At 37.5% G+C, this 19,004-nt stretch overlaps 1 protein-coding gene across 1 annotated transcript in view; it reads left to right on the top strand.

Annotated features, from left to right (window-relative positions):
* The window catches only part of HCRTR2 (hypocretin receptor 2), a 142,995-nt gene extending 128,635 nt beyond the window's left edge, over window positions 1-14,360 (top strand). The window contains exons 5-8 of the mRNA XM_004615791.2: window positions 4,144-4,364; window positions 7,554-7,675; window positions 9,760-9,985; window positions 12,536-14,360. Of these exons, the coding sequence (XP_004615848.1) occupies window positions 4,144-4,364; window positions 7,554-7,675; window positions 9,760-9,985; window positions 12,536-12,596 (630 nt within the window). The 3' untranslated portion in view covers window positions 12,597-14,360. The remainder of the gene's footprint in view (window positions 1-4,143; window positions 4,365-7,553; window positions 7,676-9,759; window positions 9,986-12,535) is intronic.
* Window positions 14,361-19,004: the final 4,644 nt, after the last annotated feature.

Raw genomic sequence — 19,004 nt, 5'->3', positions numbered from 1 at the left:
GTGTACAAACCTGAGCTTTATTTCCAGTCTCTGCTGGTTCCCTGAGTTGGTTCCCAGCCAGGTGTGACCTCAGAGGTTCCTAGCAGTGTTTGGGCCTGAGTCCACAGCAAACGGGCTGCTGACTAATAGCAGGACTTTCCTCCAACCCCAAGAACTCACATCTAAATATGTAGATTGAAAACCAAGGAAACCTGGGGCTGGAGCAAAAGCACAGTGGGTAGGGCGTTTGCCTTGCACGCGGCCGACCTGGGTTCGATTCACAGTATCCCATATTGTCCCCTGAGCACCGCCAGGAGTAATTCCTGAGTCAGAGCCAGAAGTAACCCCTGTGCATTGCTGAGTGTGACCCAAAAAGAAAAAAAAAACAACAAGGAAACCAAACACCTCTTCTGGGGGGTCGGAGAATGTGGCCCACCTGAGCCAAGAAGGAGGTCCTGAGAATAGCAGAGTGAGGCCCAACCCACTCCCCTTCAAAGAATTTAAAAATTAAAAAATCTTGTGATCCAATAATAAAATATAATTAAGAATTGGCCCACAAACCTATGAATAAGCATTTCTCAAATAAAGATATACAAATGACTAATACATTCATAAAGAAATGCTCATTAGTTATTAGGGAAACAAAAATTAAAACCACAATGAACAGTTTCTTCACACTCAATAGAATGGCCTAAAAAAATTTTAAAAAACAGACAAAATAATAGTCGGTGAAGATTTTGAATAATTAGATCACTCATACCTTAATAATGGGGATGGAAATGATAGAGTTACTTCATAAAGAGTCCCTTCTGTCCCTCAAAATATTGTCTGTTCATTCGGGCCCAAGCCTGTGGGTTTTGGGGCTTATGCCCGGCTCCTCACTTCAGGGTCATGCCGAGAAGGCTCGGGGCAGCACATGAGGTGCCAGACACCCCGGGGCAAGTTCCTTATGCCCTGGATCTCCAGCCTTTCTTTTTAATCACTATCATTGTTTCATTTAGGCATAATAAATAATTGGGAGTATGTCTGACGCATGTCAGGTATGGTCCAAAATCAAAAACAAAAAAAGGCTTTCATTCAGATCTGAAATTCTGACCTCTTATATTTTAAAGGTATAACCTAGATTTTAAATTCAATTTTAGCAATGTCTTATTATCTATAAAATGGAATTCACAGTGAATATGCATATATTTAATTATATGTGATAGTGAATGTCATGGACTGGAGCGATAGCACAGTGGGTTGCCTGCAGCCCACTCGGGTTCGATTCCTCTGTCCCTCTTGGAGATCCCGGCAAGCTACCGAGTATCCCACCCACATGGCAGAGCCTAGCAAGCTCACCGTGGTGTATTTGATATGCCAAAAACAGTAAAAACAAGTCTCACAATGGAGATGCTACTGGTGCCTACTCGAGCAAATCGATGAACAACAGGACAACAGTGTGACAGTGCTACAGTGAATATCATATGATTATGCAAGTACTTTGGTGATCAGTTATGATTTTTATAAATATTAAGCTATCTTTCTTTAGACAAAAAAAATAGCAGTGGAGACGTTTGTGTCTCTTACTTTGTATGCAAGATTAGGTATTTATCAAATATATATCATCATTTAAAAGGGACAGACTCACTAGGGTTTTTTGTTTGTTTGCTCTTGTTCTTCCAATTGCAGGGGCCTTAATCATGCTCCCAATGGTGGTCTATTTATTTGATGGGAACTCTGATGGTTTCTGATAGTTGCACAAGTCATCAGATACAGAATATTGATTCTTTCAGGGGACCAGTCAATAACAGAATTGCTCAAGTTTAAATGATCCCTCAGAGATCATTTAGAAAACAGTTCAAGCCCATTTAGCAGACATTTACAGGGCAACTCCTCATAGAGGTCTTCTAGACCTTCCCAACATTCATTGTGGCTTCTCAATTACTTGGAAAATCACTATTTCAAAAAGAAACTCAGAGGAGGAAAGTTTCCCATCATTGGATTCGAAGACTGGTGGGACCAGTTTTCTGTATAAAAGTCTGATTCTTTAGGGCTAGTGTCTTAGTACAGTGGGTAGGAAGTTTGCCTTGCACATGGCCTACCCAGGTTCAACCCCCAGCATCCCATTTGGTCCCTCAAGGACTGACAGGAGTAATAACTGTCAAGCCAGAAGTAACCCCTGAGTATTGTCAGGTTTAGCCCCAAAACAAGCAAGCAAAAATGAAGATGTGTGCCTTTGGCCATAAAGAGCAATAATGCATCAAATATTTTTCCACATATGAGTAGATTTTAATGAATTTCATTTGCTTGTTTCAAGAGAGAATAGTTATAGTCAAAAGGAGCATTGTATTAATTTGTATGGAAGGGCATCAAGGTCAAATTTTGTCCTCAAATGAAAAGCTCTCTAGCAGTCTCAATTCTTGTGGTGTGTAAAGCAATAGAATCCATCCAGTGTCCATTCAGGGAGAGCACGGGACCCAGCGAGGTATCCTGGCATGCAGCGCAGATAGAAGCAGCAGATGAATAATCTTAATAGAACAAAGAATCCTGATGGTATGCTTGCTGGCACATTTTCCACTTCAAAAAAATTACATGCTGAATTTTATTGTTTTGCTTGCTAAACCCTATCAATCTTCATGAGGGTCTAATTAAGAAAATATTATACTTGGAGGGACTTTCTGCTATTATCAAATAACTTTGAAAAGAGTCTGGAAAATTACTACTTGTATAACTGTTGTTAGAATTTCCAGCTACTTAAAATGTTAACGTCGCAAGACATTCTGTCTTTTTCTGTGCACTTTATTTCCCCCCCTTTTTTATTGAATCACCTTGAAATACACAGATGCAAAGTTGTTCATGATCTGGTTTCAGTCATACAGTGTTCCAACATCTGTCCTTCACCAGTGCACATTTCCCACTACCAATGTCCACAGTTTCCCTCCTACCACCTCCCTCCTCCTCAGACTAAACTTTTTAAATATCTCTCTGTGTGTCTTTCTCTGTGTCTCCCCCCTCCTATGTTTTACACTAACCTTTCTGGTAGTAAAAGGTTATCATGTATTCTGTACATTAAAAACAGTCAGATCACAATATAGGTTTCAAGCAGTTTCATAACAAACCATAAACAAGAAAGAATAGTTTATATACGTATTTTATTCCTGTCATTGAAAGGTTTTCTGGAGAGGGAGAGGGAGAGGGAGAGGGAGAGGGAGAGGGAGAAAGAGAAAGGGAGGTGGGGAGAGGGAGAGAGGTTTAGAAAGCACTCTGTAGTTCAGTGCTGTCTCTCCATTAGGTGGCAGTAGTGGCACATGGGGAAAAAAAATCCATTCTGACTTCTTTCCTAATTATCTGAGATTTTCCTAAGCTTAGGTGTATGCATTGACTAAAAGTTCTTAATAAGATAATAGTTATTATACTTTTACTGTTATTTCTGAGTCTTTATATGTCTATTTTTTAAATTAAGAGCCCATTTCTTAGAGGAGTTAATTTTCATAATAAAATCAAGTAAACTTCCTAAATAGCTCCTCTCTGCCTCTTAGGACAGTCTTCCCGTTATCAGTGGGAAGACTGAAAACAAAAAACATTTGTTTTTTCAAAACTGAAGAAAAGAAATAACCTAAAGTCCATAGCTTTCTCTTTGGACTCTTATCCTACTCTTATGGATTTGAACAGTCATCAAATACAGTGTACACGAATCTATCATCCACGCTCCGCCTCATCCCTACGCGCTTGGCATCAACTGATCTTTTTACTGTCTTCCTGATTTTGTGTTTTCCTAGAAGTCATATATTTAGAATCCTCTAGTATTTTACCTTTTCAGATTGATTTTGTTCATTTAGTAAAACACATATAAAGCATCATTTTTTTACATGATTTGACAACTCATTTTAAAAAAAAACACTGAATAACATTCCATTACTGGAGGTATTTCTCTTCCTATAGGGGTATCTTTTTCTCTGTTAACTCTTTCGGCCTTGGCAAAATTGATTTCAACTTTTCTTCCCACCTAAACTCCTTTTCAGACATAGATCCTCTTATCTAAGAAATCACCCACCTCTGCAAACGTTCTGGGCAAATGAAATCTGCAGACCCTCCAGGTCATTTGGGACCCCCTCCTTCCTGTGCCTTAGCAGAATGGAGCTTTCCTGCATAAAATGGCATTAAAGTGACTGCTCTTTGCAGATCCCGGGGACATCGTCTGTGGTTCAGAGGAAATGGAAACCCCTGCAGCCGGTTTCACAGCTCAGAGGGCCCGGACAGCAGACCAAGTCCAGGATTAGCGCCGTGGCTGCTGAAATAAAGCAGATCCGAGCCAGACGGAAAACAGCTCGGATGCTCATGGTGGTGCTTTTGGTGTTTGCAATTTGCTATCTGCCAATTAGCATTCTCAATGTGCTAAAGAGGTAAAGTCCCTCCCCTTAGCCTCTCTTTCCTAGCTCTCAATTCAAAACTTGTCTTTAAGCTAGAGAGTAATCAGAACTCTCTGTCTTGATGGTTTTTCCGGCAGAGAAACTTAATGCGTTGTTTTCACCAATAGGTAAGGCGATTAGGCTTGTTCAAAGACTTCTCAGAGCTCAATGCTCCTGTCCTTGCAAATTCTCTGTTGAATGACAGACATAAAACAGATGTTCCCTGACCTCTTCAAGCTAATTGCTAAGCCTTGGATGCAGAAAAAAGTTTTAATGCAAAAAAAGAAAAAGTAAACCAACACTCAATTTACTGCCCAGAATTGGTGTTTGATCTGAACGGGTTCAAAACTCTGTCTTTAAAGACATGAGGAATCACGGCTGAGTTCTTTCTAAAGGATACAGTGAGATAAGAATATTTTCTAAGCTTTCATTCTAATTATACTTAAAAGTACATTTGTGAGCACACACACAAATCGAGTCATGGAACGTACTGTGTTTTGAATTCTTAACCAGAAAGAACGAAAATCCATTTCCTGAAGTCACTGAATCAAACTCTCGGCAATATTAATAAAAACCAGCATACAGTTGTTCCTGGAGAGAAAGCATGTTACTTGTTATGTTGCAGACACGCTATTCCATGAAAACATCTGACCAGCAGAAACAGCCAATGCAGTGGGCTAGAGGAACCTAGGCCCAGGCGCCCTTATCAGGAATGATAACAACTGCTGCAGACTGGCCCCAGGGCAATCCTAACTGTTTATGAGGAAGTTGGGGGCATAAATTAGGGCTGTGCTCCCAGCTTTTCCCTGACTCAGAGGCCAAAGCACTTTCCTCCCTTCTGGGACTCAGGAGAGACACAGCTGTGGCTGGACTCACACTCACACAGGTGAGAGGTGGCATAAGCAGCTGCAAGGAGTTTTCATTCCGTCCGGCCCTTGCTTTTGTTTGCTTCCTGACTTCCTCCATGGAGGGAAGGAAAAAGAAATAAGCTTTTGGTCGGTAACACTGTTTGCTATGGCACATCCTTACAGGCCTGAGATTTCTTGGGAGCTCGGGTTCCTGATGCGTATTGGCTGACAGGAGAAAGCTCAGAGGCCACCAAGTCTTAATCCCCTGCTCTTTTGATCTTCTCTATTTGTTGACATACTACAGTATTGTTATAATTCAATAATATTATATAGCATTTAGGGGTCAGTCTTATTTCTCACAAATATCTATTTGAAGTCCTACAAATAACTACTTGTATCCTGTCTTTAGCTTTTCCACAGTACTTACTTAGAGGTAGTAGTTCTCGATTATAATATACCTTCCTTTCAAAGGAGAGCAAAATTTTTCTAAAGTCCATATTAAGTATAAAAGCGTTTCAGTTTTTTGAAAACTATTTTTTCCCCACAAAATATTAAACATTTAAAAAATCTTTCTCTTTTCTGCACACATTTTCTTTAAATGCTTATCTCTTTTTTTGTTTATGGATATACCTTTTTTTGACAAATCCTTAAGTTCTTTACTTGAAACTTTATTTTTTTTTTTAATCAGATTTTATTGACTGGACAGATTTAAAACATCTCCTATGACAATAAATATCCTTTCTTCCAAAATGACCCAAAAACAACTAGTGAAGACAAAATTACTATCATAAGGCTAATGATTTAATTTCTCATATAAAAATATATTTATAAAAAATTTCTGAACAATGCTTCTGTAAATAATTATTATTTAATGTAGCAAAATATTTATCTTTTGCTTTATTTACTTTATTTACTTTTTTGCATTATTGACTAATTATGTAGACTAAGACACCGCAGTCCACCATAGCAACTCCCAACCTTTCAATCTGTGCTGGCCACAGGCCCATTTTTGAAAACCTCAAAGTCTATGTTAAAGACGATCCCCATTATGCATCAGTATGCATCTCTCACTGACCAAAATGTCATTAACTGAAGCCAGACTGCATTATTGCTATTCTGCTCATCACTATTGCAGGCACACATAGCTAATAGTATGTAGACCAAGGGTCTCGATATAAGAAATGCCAGGCTGATGTTCTTACTTGAAACTTTTTTTTAAAGCAATTCTGGCTTGTCTAAGATTTCAAATATATATTCTCTCCCTATATATAGTATTCAAATATATATTCTGCTAGGAGGTCGTAACAAATTATTCCATTGTTTTATGTTGTTTTATTCCATAGTCTCCTACACTGTCATGTTCAAGCTGTGGTAATGGAACATAACTTGATTATGAAAATACATATTTATCATGGGCACAGATTATATAATCTTGATTAAGTGGCAGGATATGCTTTATAATCTTCAGTCTATAAATTTATTGAGTCGTAATAAGTTACATGCTATCATTGCAGGGGCTGGGAAAGGCTTTCTGTCAAGGCCATTTTGATATTTATCACATCATTTTAGGTGGCGCCATACAGCTAGAAGGGCCTCTGCAGGCAGCCTGGAAGAGGGTAGGTGTCTGTCCCGTCATCACCAGAGGACATGACTTCTGGAGTCACGGAGACAGGCCCATGAACTGAATGTCCCAATCACTCCCTCATGAATGGAATTTGATAGATTTGTTTTCAAAGTATGGAAACAAATCTTCAGATGATTGCTAAGGGTATAATAATTAAATACCTAAAAGAACTTAGAGTAATACAAAATTACCACAGATATTGATAATTTTACTACTAAACATAAGTTCTTCTCTGGGTATATAGAAATCTTATACTGTGAATTCAATGAGGCCGGGATGACTAAAGTTGAAGAAATAAAATGCTTTATTTTATAATTTTATTTTTATTTTATACACAAACAAAGGCAGGAAGAAATAGTTACAGATTGAAATTTAAGAGTGCTTTTAAAATGATATACAATGGACAATTAATCATTTCTCAATAATTTGAAATAAAACTAAATGAGGAAATAGATACATTTTCCATTGCTTTAATTTTTCAGCAAGCGGCATTGCTGTGTTTGCTGTTTACTAGAGAGATTGTCCTACTCTGACCTGATCTGATCTTTGAGTTAATATATACTTATTATGCCATAAAGAACCATACAGACACCAGTTTATCCTAAACTTACTAAGTGACCACTATCTGCTGCAGAGCACAATCAAGAGCTGGTTAACCAAGATAATTTCCAAAATCACACCAGTCTCCCATTATCGTTTCTTTTCCTACAGGGTGTTCGGGATGTTTGCTCACACGGAAGACAGAGAGACGGTATATGCCTGGTTTACATTTTCACACTGGCTTGTATATGCCAATAGTGCTGCGAACCCAATTATTTATAATTTTCTCAGTGGTGAGTCTGAAATTCTGTCTTCTATGCTTAACCACAGTTCTAACCAAAGGGGGCGAGATCTTTAGCCAGAAGACTTCACACACTCCGGAGCTGCATGAAACGTTTCCCCCCAGGGATGATCTGTCTTGATTTTTTTCCCTTATGAAAGGAAAGAGTTATCTAACGGAGAAAATTAATCTTTTTACTTCATAGTTTAGACAAAATATTCAAAAGGAGAAAAAAACTGAATGACACAGAGTCTTGTAGATGGTATATTAAATATAATTTACAAAAATGTAAAATACCTTTTATCCTAAAATTAAATAGCCCTATTCTATTATTTCCTTTGTCAACATTTGATAGCCTTGGTGTGATTTGATTGGAAGTTTTCCACTTTAAGGTAGATATTTTTGTTTTTTAAAAAAATTTTTTCTGATGGGTAATACTTCTTAGGCTTATCTCAAGATTTCTTCTGACTACAAAACAATTATATTTGTCCTAAATAGCACATAAACTAAATATACACACAATCACATCTGTAGTCCTTACTTATAGAGCTACAGAATAAATATAATTATAAAATCAATTATTTATAAATTTTTTACCTAATTGTGAGAATTGTTTAACTAGCTACATCTTCACAATTGTCTTAGTCTCTATCATTATCTACTTTCTCATTTCTGACTGTAAATAAATGATAATTCATATAGGAGCTAACGCAATTCATTGTTTACTTAGTAAATTATGTAATTTTATAGAATTATTTTTCAACTACATCTTTGGACTTCCAGGTTCTATTCAGTTATTTGAGAGAGAGAGAGAGAGAGAGAGAGAGAACTCATCGGGAAGATACTTTTGAAATAATTTTCTTTAGTCAGAATATAGGCCCTCTATCTTATGGGAACATTGTGAATTTGCCCCTTTTCTTGTCTTCTTTTGCCATACCCAAATTCAGTCTCCAAAAATAAAACTACAGTAAGTCTGAGAAAACAAATAGCGATGCTCACCTGCTGTATCCAAAGGAAGAACAGGCCATGTGCAGTTGAGGACGACAAAGAATGTAGCAGGGATTGCCACCTAGTCAGCCACCGCTGTAGCGGCAACAGAGCGCCCACTCCGAGCCCTTCTCTAAGCAGGTGGAGCCTGTTAGGAGGTTCCAGGGAGAACCGTTCGAGGAGAAGCGTCACCATCAAGACTCATGGTTCTGAGCAGAGTAAAGCAGAGGCACGGGCAGCGGCTTGAGGCAGAGCACAGGCCTCCAATGCCGAGTGACCTCTGAGGGTCTATCTCCCCAGGAGAGTGAGGGGGTGCTAATAACTGGGACTAGTTTACAGCTTTGTTACTGTGCTTGCATCTCGAACAGTAGTTTTCTCATTAACTCACTACTAACACACGTGGAGTAAATAAAAGAACAAACAGCAATTCCTAATCCTGTCATTTACCCTTAAAAAGGTGTTTTTTTCATTTTTATTCTCCAGCTCCATGTCAGGAACTTAGACAAGTAATGGTATCTAAAGTTGTTTATCCTTCAAATATTTTTTTGTTCCTTAAACAAATTATGAAAATTTAGATATTTCTCTATTTTTACAGTAGTTTTCTAGGTGTTATTTTGAATTGGTTTTTCAGTAGAACAGTTTTTTAAGAGTACAATTTTTCTTTCTTCTTTCTTTCCTTCCTTCCTTCTTTCCTTTTCTTTTTTCTTTCTTTTAGAGGACAGGGATGATTTCCCTGTAGTTTTGCCTAGATAGAATATAGTTTTCATTATTCTCTTAAATTGATAATTATCTCTGGATGTTTCACTGATAATCATTTTTATTATATCTATGTAGTACAGTTTAACCAATGGTCACCACTAAGGGCTATATTAAAAGGAATGAAATGAACCTCTACGTTTCCAAAGTGGTCTGGTTTAATGGAAATAGCCTCATGGTTTCAAGAGCCCATCAGCCTTCCAATGACGTCATTTCCTTTCCCGAATTGCCCCCAAATGACGCCTCTCATAGTTTGGCTCCAGGGAGCTTCTGAAGGGTATGCACCCTATTGGTGGTTTGTTGAAGCATATTGACGTTTAATTCTTTTCCCTTTCATTATCCCTGGCGTGCCAGGAAAATTTCGGGAGGAATTTAAAGCCGCGTTCTCCTGTTGTTGCCTGGGAGGTCACCATCGCCAAGAGGACCGACTCAGCAGGGGCAGGACCAGCACCGAGAGTCGGAAATCTCTCACTACCCAGATCAGCAACTTGGAAAACATCTCCAAGCTCTCGGAGCAGGTCGTGCTCACCAGTATAAGCACACTCCCAGCCGCTAACGGAGCAGGACCCCTGCAGAACTGGTAGAATATTTATTCCTATGACGAGGAAGCTGGAGTAAAATACTCTTTATTTAGTTTTACAATCTCAGTTACACAAACATTTTATTATCCAATGGTCTGAAGCTAATTATACTCTGCTGATGTAGTATTTTTTAAAAACCTACTGCTCTTTGGAAATTATTTTTTTAAGTCAGTTTAAAATAATTTCTCGGGGCTGGAGCAATAGCACACCAGGTAGGGCGTTTGCCTTGCACACTGCCACCTAAGGTTTGATTCCCAGCATCCCATATGGTCCCCTGAGCACCACCAGGAGTAATTTCTGAGTGCAGAGCCAGGAGTAACCTCTGTGCATCCCTGGGTGTGACCCAAAAAGCAAATAATAATAACAAAAATAATAAAATAATTTCTCAACTTTTTGTTTCAACATGGTAGAAATTTAAGCTCCAGCCTTATTTATTTCAGGCTATTTCATAGAAGCTTTATGTATATTAATTGCTATCAATTAAATGTTTGAATGTGTCCAATTCCAAATGTTATCTTAGTACCTCTCACATTCAGATTAACTGTTAAAACTTAGCAAAAAATGCTGTATTAACTTTTCTTTTAGTTACAAAAACGAAGCAGCAGTAACTAACATAACTTAAGGCATGTTTATAGTATTAAAATTCAGAAGGTTGTCATTATAATGTGATATCTCAGAAATTGTATATACAAAATGACCTATTATATCAGATAACTCAAAAGCTACCTTTCAAAATTATATAAAAATATAAGCTATTAAACTTCCCAATAATTTTACCAATAATTGCATGAACACAATTTTCTCAGGTTTTTAATCTTGCTATTACTAGAATTTCATTTTTCAACAGGTATGTCAATAAGACAATATAAAGATCACCGCCATAAAAAGACCACCACCATATAAATATTTTAAAAAATGGAATAAGTAAAACTACACAATAATTTCTATCTTTAAGAAATACTTTATATTTTAAGAATAAGATGAAATCTCAGCATTATATTCTTCTATCAAAAATGTAAACATTCTTCCTGGATCAACTAAGAATTATATATATACATATATATACATATATGTAATAATGGAATACTGAATCACCTATGAGTCCCATATTGGGCAGGCTAATGCCATTGATATTTGATGAGAAATACCTGTGTTTATTTAAATCTCATGGTCCCGTCTTAAATCCCTGAAAACATTCAAAGAGGTGGACAGGGGGCGTCCTACCTCCCTACTGGTCTGATGTAGCAGGTGTGTGGGTTGCTTTGAGTGACAGCCAGTCACGCCGGGCGGGAGATGGTTTACAGGTAGAGCAGTAAGACCACCAGTGGGAGTGTTCTCCACCAGAAAATTGGCAGTAAGGTTGAAATATCTTTGTTTCTATTTCATTACAATGGTGCATTGGGTGCCAGGTGTATCGAATGGAAGGTGCTGGCTCAACGATGCACCAATAAAGGCTAATTTTTGTTGGACACATATGAAGCCTGGCGTTCAAAGCACTCAACATTTCTGATTTAGTGCTTCTCAAAATTCTACTAATTCCTATATGCACTTTAAAATTAAAATCCGGGCTGGAGGGATACTACAGTAGGTTGAGTACTTGCGGCACACATGCCTACCGAAGTTCAATTTCCTGCACCTTATTGGGGTGCTGCCAGAAGGGATTGATCCCTGAGCACAGGGCCAGGACTCAATCCTGGGCACTGCTGAGTGTGGCCTCCAAACCAAGTAATAAAATAAAGTAAAATGCTTATGGAATGTTGCTTTTCTCATGTCAGCATTTTTTTAAATGAAGATATGAAGAACAATATTTAATGAAGATTCAAGAATAGTATTTATTTTCCTTTTAAAAAATTATTTCTTTCAGAAAGCAGTAACATAATCAAATTATCCACAGGTTGTTTCAAAATCTTCAAATCAGAGATTTCCTTGAGCATTTTAGTACTTCAAGCAAAATAATTGCTCTTATATGAGGTTTATTAAACTGATATGTATCTTGCTACATATCAGACTGATATTGATGAAAGTAAAGTATCTCTGTGCATTTGAGAACTTTTTTTTTATTTACTCTGCATGAAAAAGATGGGTTTTTCAGATTACGACGAAGTTATCACTTTAAATAGTTTGAGACAATTTCAAATAATATCACTAATATGCCTTAATAGCTGGTTAACAGCTCAAAGTAAGACAATGTTCTTTAGATTTTAGATTTTAAAATAAGTAGTTTCTTATCATTGAAACAAAGGCAGATTGAGAGTTGACTATTGTATGTTCAAAAGACAGACATAAAAGTCAAAATTCTTTGACTCTAAATCAGTGATTCTCAAAGTGTGCTTCTGGAATCATCAGTGTCACCTGAGAATTTATTGTCCATGCAGATTTGTACCCTATTTTACATCTACTAAGCCAGAAACCTTGGGGGTGAAACCAAGAATCCATTAACAAGCCCTCGAAGTGATTCTGAAGCACCAAACAATTTGAGAACCACTGCACTAAATACCACCTGGTACTTGTTGACTAGCCTGTGTGAAATAAAGTATTTTACTGCACAGGTATCTACAACAGGGGCCGCCATCATCATCCTCACTGCTCTCCACCTGGTTGGAAGTTTGAACGAAGAGCATGTGTTGTGTCACTGGGAGTCAGTTCAAGGACATCATGGTTTCAGACTAATTGTCACAGCATTGCCAGTGCAGAATGAAAGACTTGTTTTACAGCACCTGGGTGCTTTATGGATGCCTGGATGACTTGAAAAGTTGCATTTTCCAATCCAGTTACCCTCCCGGAAGTCTATTTTGTAAAATGAGACTGTTTCTAAGAATGGTCATCATATGAAAGAAAAGCAAACACACAGCAGTACTGACAGAACTGTGGGAATGGAATAATGGACTGATCACATTGCTTTCAACATGCTGATACAAATTTCCTTCAAAGCAGTCTGGATTTAATATAGTTACTTAATAAGACATGTGGCAGAGACACAGGTGTTACCCAAATCTGCCAGTCTTATGGAAAAAGGGTCAACTTCTTACTACATTCTGTGCTAATAACACAAAAGAGAAGACAATTAAAAGAATGTTTTATGCTATACTTATAGTATGTATCTTTTTTTTGCTGTATCTCAAGACAATGTAAAATGATATTGAATTTTTACTAATAGTTATGAGGCAAATTTATCTAATACAGAATTTATTTGAACTTCCTTATTTCTGAATTTTTACAAATCCATGAAAACTTTTATCTTTGAATTCATTCATTCTTGATAAAATAGGACTTATGGTTTCTGAAGAAATTGACTTCTAAAATTTCCAAAATTGAAATCATTCTTGGATACTAAACTCTTAGAACTCATTGATGAATTAATTGGAAAAGTGCCAGGTACAACATTACTGAATTTTACTCCCAATTTTAATTAAGATACAGATACACGTGTTTATAAATGCATATGAAAAGATATAAATGTAATCTGAATAGACGTAAACTGAATAATGAGAGTAAGAAACCCTGAAAATGCTACAGACACAAATTGGGGGTGGGAGGGCTCTACTATTATTTAAATAATAATGTAATAGAATGTTTCACACTTAATATATATCATAAGAGTACTCATATGCACTTCAATCAATTCTGGGTATTTACTAAAATTTAGAAGCTTTTCAATTCTGGTTCATTTTCAACAGATAATTTTTCTACTTCCTAAATATTACAATTTTTAAAAGTTGCATTTAGGTCATGTGAAATTGATTTTCAAATGGCATGAGCAAAATAATAGACTTTTTGAGCCTGAATGTAAACAGTCACAATATCATTAAAAATTTATCCTGTTACCTATGTACTACAGGCAATGAAGCGCAGAGGCATGGAAAATACAGTTAAATCCTCAGATTGAAAGGAGTTTATTTTCTAGAGAATTACATCTATTAAGGAGGGACAAAGACTCTTTTCCACTTGCCACATATTTCCACTATCTCAAATTTCCTTTATAAGCTTTGTGGTTAGAATGTCTTTTGAGTTTTTCTTGAAATGTATTTTCTATAACTATTGTATCTTATGTATGAAATATCAAGTCACTCCTTTAACAATTGTCTTACACATTTATGGTTCTTTATGGCTGATTAACTGTGTCTTCACGAAGAAATTACCAAATCTGATGTGTTTGCACACCAACTACTGTGAAAGATGCTCATTGTATAGTTTTTAAGTAAAAAACATTGAGAATTCTATAATCACATTCACTCTGCTGTCTTTGCTTTGTGAAAAGTTTGTTGTTGATTGGATAAGTTGGATGTTTATGCATAACGTACCAAATCTTTGTATTTAAGGATGAAGTTAGTACAGTACTTAACGATCAAAATATTTTCCCAATAAATTTATATAACCAGACATAATCATGAAATAAAAGATTACAATGCTATTTTTAAGAGTAGATACTACAATAAAGATGCAGATTTACTTCATAGAAGATTTGTTAAGCCACATAACTGCAGCTTTCCATTTAGGAACTTATATCTAATTTAAGATATTTAATCTGGTTCTGCCTTTGAGAAAGTTACAACCTTGTAATTTCAATTTATTTTTATTAGACCAGTAAGTATAGAGTTAATATAAATAATTTCTTTGTATTGACATATAAAATTTTAGAATCCTTTTAAAGTTCAATGATAAATTTCTAAATTTCTGCTTTTCATTTATCCAAATATGTGTGCTTTGAGGCCACACTGGCTGTGCTCAGGGCTTACTCCTGGCTCTGTGCTCAGGGATCACTCCTGGCAGGGCTTGGGGGGGGGGGGCGCTACTATATATTTTAGGGTTAGATCCCGGCTCGGCCACATGAAAGGCAAGCACCTTACCCGCTGTAGTATCTCTCTAGTAGGGTACTTGCTTTGCATGCGACTGACCCTGATTCGATCCCTGGCACCCACACAGTTCACTGAGCCCTGCCAGAGTGAATACTAAGCACAGAGCCAGGAGAAAGCCCTGAGCACCACTGGACATCACTCCAAAACTGAAACAAAACAAGGTAAGCACATACTCCCAAACTAGCTCCAATCCCATTTATCTAAAATGTAGTATTACGTTTGATCCCTAGAATACCAGTGGACATTTACGTGGAAAGATTTACTCTAAAACTCAACCTAATTGTATATAATTATAGTATCAGTTTATTGATAGCTTATTGAGCAGATGATCCAAAGTGCCAAACCATGCCTATATTTCACTAGCGAGCACTGAGTGGAGGAACCACAGGAACCTCCCAAGATTCCAGAGATGACAGCTGACCAGCAGCTATGGATATCGTTTGAATTTCTTCCCAGTTTGTCTATTCTCAGAGAGGGCGGGACCTCTTCTGCCGAGTAAGGGTTCCTGTGGGACAGAGCTGCGGAATGATTTAGGACCATTCCACGAACATATTAAGTCTAGCTCATCTCGCCGTCTAAATGTATACCATTTTAGTGCTGCGTTATAGCATTCTAATTCAATTCTAGTTTTGATGTGCTCTCTTCCAACCAGGCTGTATCTGTCCCTCCCTTTCATTTCTCTGCTTATGTTGATACATAAGTTTCTCTCTTGCCCTGCCTCTGTGCCCATAGAACGCTGCTCCATCTGAACGGTCCCGCCCTTTGCTCCTCCAGGATCTTTACAGTGTCAGTGAGCACAGTATTTGGATCCGCCAGGATTATTACAATATGAATACACATAGCACTAAATGAGTCTAATCAATTACATAAGCGATCATGAAATACGTTTTTATGCAACACTGCTTATTATAAGATAGCAAAAATGGAACCAAAGTAAACAGATAAGGGAAATACTTGACTCCTATTGGGGTAATGCATTTTGACTATGCAGTGGGCCACTGTGTGTTAAAGACAGAGTGAAAGTCAGAAGTTCCTGGAGAGAGAAGATGCTTCATGACAAAGCTATTTGCTTGGAATAAATCCAGAGCACTGATTCTGTGCCTGAGCACTATGGCCACACATCTCCATTTTATTCTAGAAAGTGACCATGAATTGGAAGCAAGTGACAGGAAAATTTCTAAGGCCAGCACCTACTGGTCTTGCCCTCCTTGCATTTGTTTCTCATTCTCCACTTTAAAACCAGATAGAGGGGCTGGAGTGATAGCATAGCGGGTAGGGCGTTTGCCTTGCACGCGGCCGACCCGGGTTCAAATCCCAGCATCCCATATGGTCCCCTGAGCACCGCCAGGAGTAATTCCTGAGTGCAGAGCCAGGAGTAACCCCTGTGCATCGCCAGGTGTGACCCAAAAACAGCATCCCATATGGTCCCCTGAGCACCGCCAGGAGTAATTCCTGAGTGCAGAGCCAGGAGTAACCCCTGTGCATCGCCAGGTGTGACCCAAAAACAAAAACAAACAAACAAAAAAAAACCAGATAGAACTCCACTCTTGTCTCCACGCTAAGAAAGGGCAACCTTCCTACAAATTTATTTGCCTCTCAGGACAAACTGAACTTCCTTCAGCCAAATCCAAATCCCACTGCAAGTTCTTGTTAACATAAGATGAATGAGTGGAAAACCAAAAGTCTTCTACTTTTTTCCTAGACTCTCACTCTCTCATCTCTATCTGTCATTTGTCTCTGACACTGTTATCCCATTGTTCGTCGATTTACTTGAGCGGGCACCAGTAATATCTCTATTCCTCCAAGCCTGAGATATTAGCAGCCTCTCCTTACTTGTCTTTCCCAATAATTGGAGGCTCTTTCAGGGTCAAGGAAATGAGACCTATCGTTGCTGCTTTTGGCATATCAAATGCCAAAAGAGAACATTATGTGGGCGGCATACTCTTGGTAGCTTGCCAGGCTCTCGGAGAGGTCTGTGTGTGTACATATATATATAACTCTCTATGATTTGTTGCCTACTGTCTGAACTCCATCAAATATGGTGTGGTGATTATGGAAAATGGATAGGAAGTGTCTTATGATGGTCCAGAAAGCGGCCTGGGGTGTGGTGGCGGTTGGGTAGTGCAGGTCAGCTGCCGGGGCTGGGTCCCTTGGGATGGGGAGGGTTCTCACCTGTCCCCCTCTGGGGTCCCCCAAGTGAAAACAGCCTGGCGCAGAGTCCCTATCTATATATCTATATATCAAGATACAGATATATTAATATATAGACATATCTGTCAGTTGTCTTCTGATACTTTGCCATAATCCTTTCCAATTATAGTTAAATTTTCTATCTCAACTTGAAAAGGATCTTAAGGATTAAAATCCCAGTTCAAGATTGCCTAGATTACTAGATACCTATGCCTGAGAAAATAATTGACATTTTTTAAAGCAAAATATCCATCTGTTCCTTTTTATACCTGTGGTCTCTATGCAATAGATAAAAGTTAAAACCATTTTTTAAAAATCCTGTTGTTTATTATACAATAAATATCTAGTTAATTTCAAAATGTTTGAGAAAATATTAATTCACCAAGGAAGAATGGTGCAAACAGAATGTTAATAGAATTTGGAAATGCTTAACAGTTCATGGCCAGTGAAGGTTAATTTATTGCAGATGTGATTAATCGATGAAAAAAACATCTCTTGAAAAAGACGTTGGTTGCATAAACATAGATTCAAATGAAGATAATCTGTTTATAAAACTGTGTGTAAATTCTGAGCATCCATGAAGGGTGGAAAAATTACCTCTTTAGTATACACTATGCCATATACACACAGACTATGTAATATTTACTAATCTGAGAATAATCTCAATATTTATTAATGTTATACATTTTAGAGAAAGTCAGCCATCTAGTTTTCCAATCTCTAAAATTTTATTTTTAGTGTGGTGGCTTGCTTTACTCACATTCTTCACAAATAATCTAGATAGATTCCATATGCCTACTATTCTAAACAAGCTTCTCCTAGGACTTTTTTCCTCCCATGTACCATTTATTTTTCATCCGTGCCTCATATTACTTCATGTCACCCTGGCAGTATTCAGGGTGCCATGTCTAACTGCGTGTCAGAAACACTCAGCAATTTAGAACAAGTGAAAAGAGAGTAGATGTAAATAGCCTATTTCCTTCCAAATTTTGCATCAATAATAGAATTTAAGGTTATTGATATTACCATTTGTTGTTTATTATCATATTCTGATTACTAGAACAATTTCTGTACTTACAAATCATTCAACAATATAACTTTTTTAAAATTTATTCTTTTACTGAATCACCATGTGGAAAGTTACAATGCTTTCAGGTTTAAGTCTCAGTTATACAATGCTCGAACACCCTCCCTTCACCTTGCACATATTCCACCACCAAGAATCACAGTATACCTCCCCCCCCACCTCCCCAGTCCCCCACCCCGCATGTGTAACTGGTAAATTTCACTTTACTTTCACTTTACTTTGATTACATTCAATATTTAAACAAAAAACTCACTATTATTGATTTGGAGTTTCTCCCCCCTAAAGTTGACCTGCTGTAAAGAAAGCATTTGATAATTTGTTTTCCATTTCTGAGAATGAAGAGATATGAGGTCGAGCGGCCACACTAGCAGCCGCACTGGTTTGGATTTCTGTATTTTAGTACTTTAGTAACTAAGTCCAGAGAAATATCTGCCAGAAATTGCATCATTGTAAGCTTAAATATAAAGTAGCTCATATGTGGAATATAAAGTAGCTGAGAGCTGATATGAGTGCAATCTTTCTATGTCTGTCTCTTTCTTTCTGACTCATTTCACTCAGCATGATACTTTCCATGTTGATCCACTTATATGCAAATTTCATGACTTCATGTTTTCTGACAGCTACATAGTATTCCATTGTGTAGATATACCAGAGTTTCTTTAACCAGTCATCTGTTTTTTGGGCACTCTGGTTTTTTCCATATTGTGGCTATTGTAAACAGTGCTGCAATGAACATAGAAATGCAGATGTCATCTCTACTCTATCTTTTTGCCTCTCCAGGATATATTCCCAGGAGTGGTATTGCTGAGTCAAATGAAAGCTCAATTTCTAACTTTTTGAGAATCGTTCATATTGTTTTCCAAAAGGGCTGAACCAGTCGGCATT

The sequence above is a fragment of the Sorex araneus genome, chromosome X, assembly GCF_027595985.1.
Source record: "Sorex araneus isolate mSorAra2 chromosome X, mSorAra2.pri, whole genome shotgun sequence".
In the NCBI taxonomy this organism is placed as follows: domain Eukaryota; kingdom Metazoa; phylum Chordata; class Mammalia; order Eulipotyphla; family Soricidae; genus Sorex; species Sorex araneus.
Note: the sequence above shows the minus strand (reverse complement) of the source record. Positions and strands in the feature narration are given on the sequence as shown.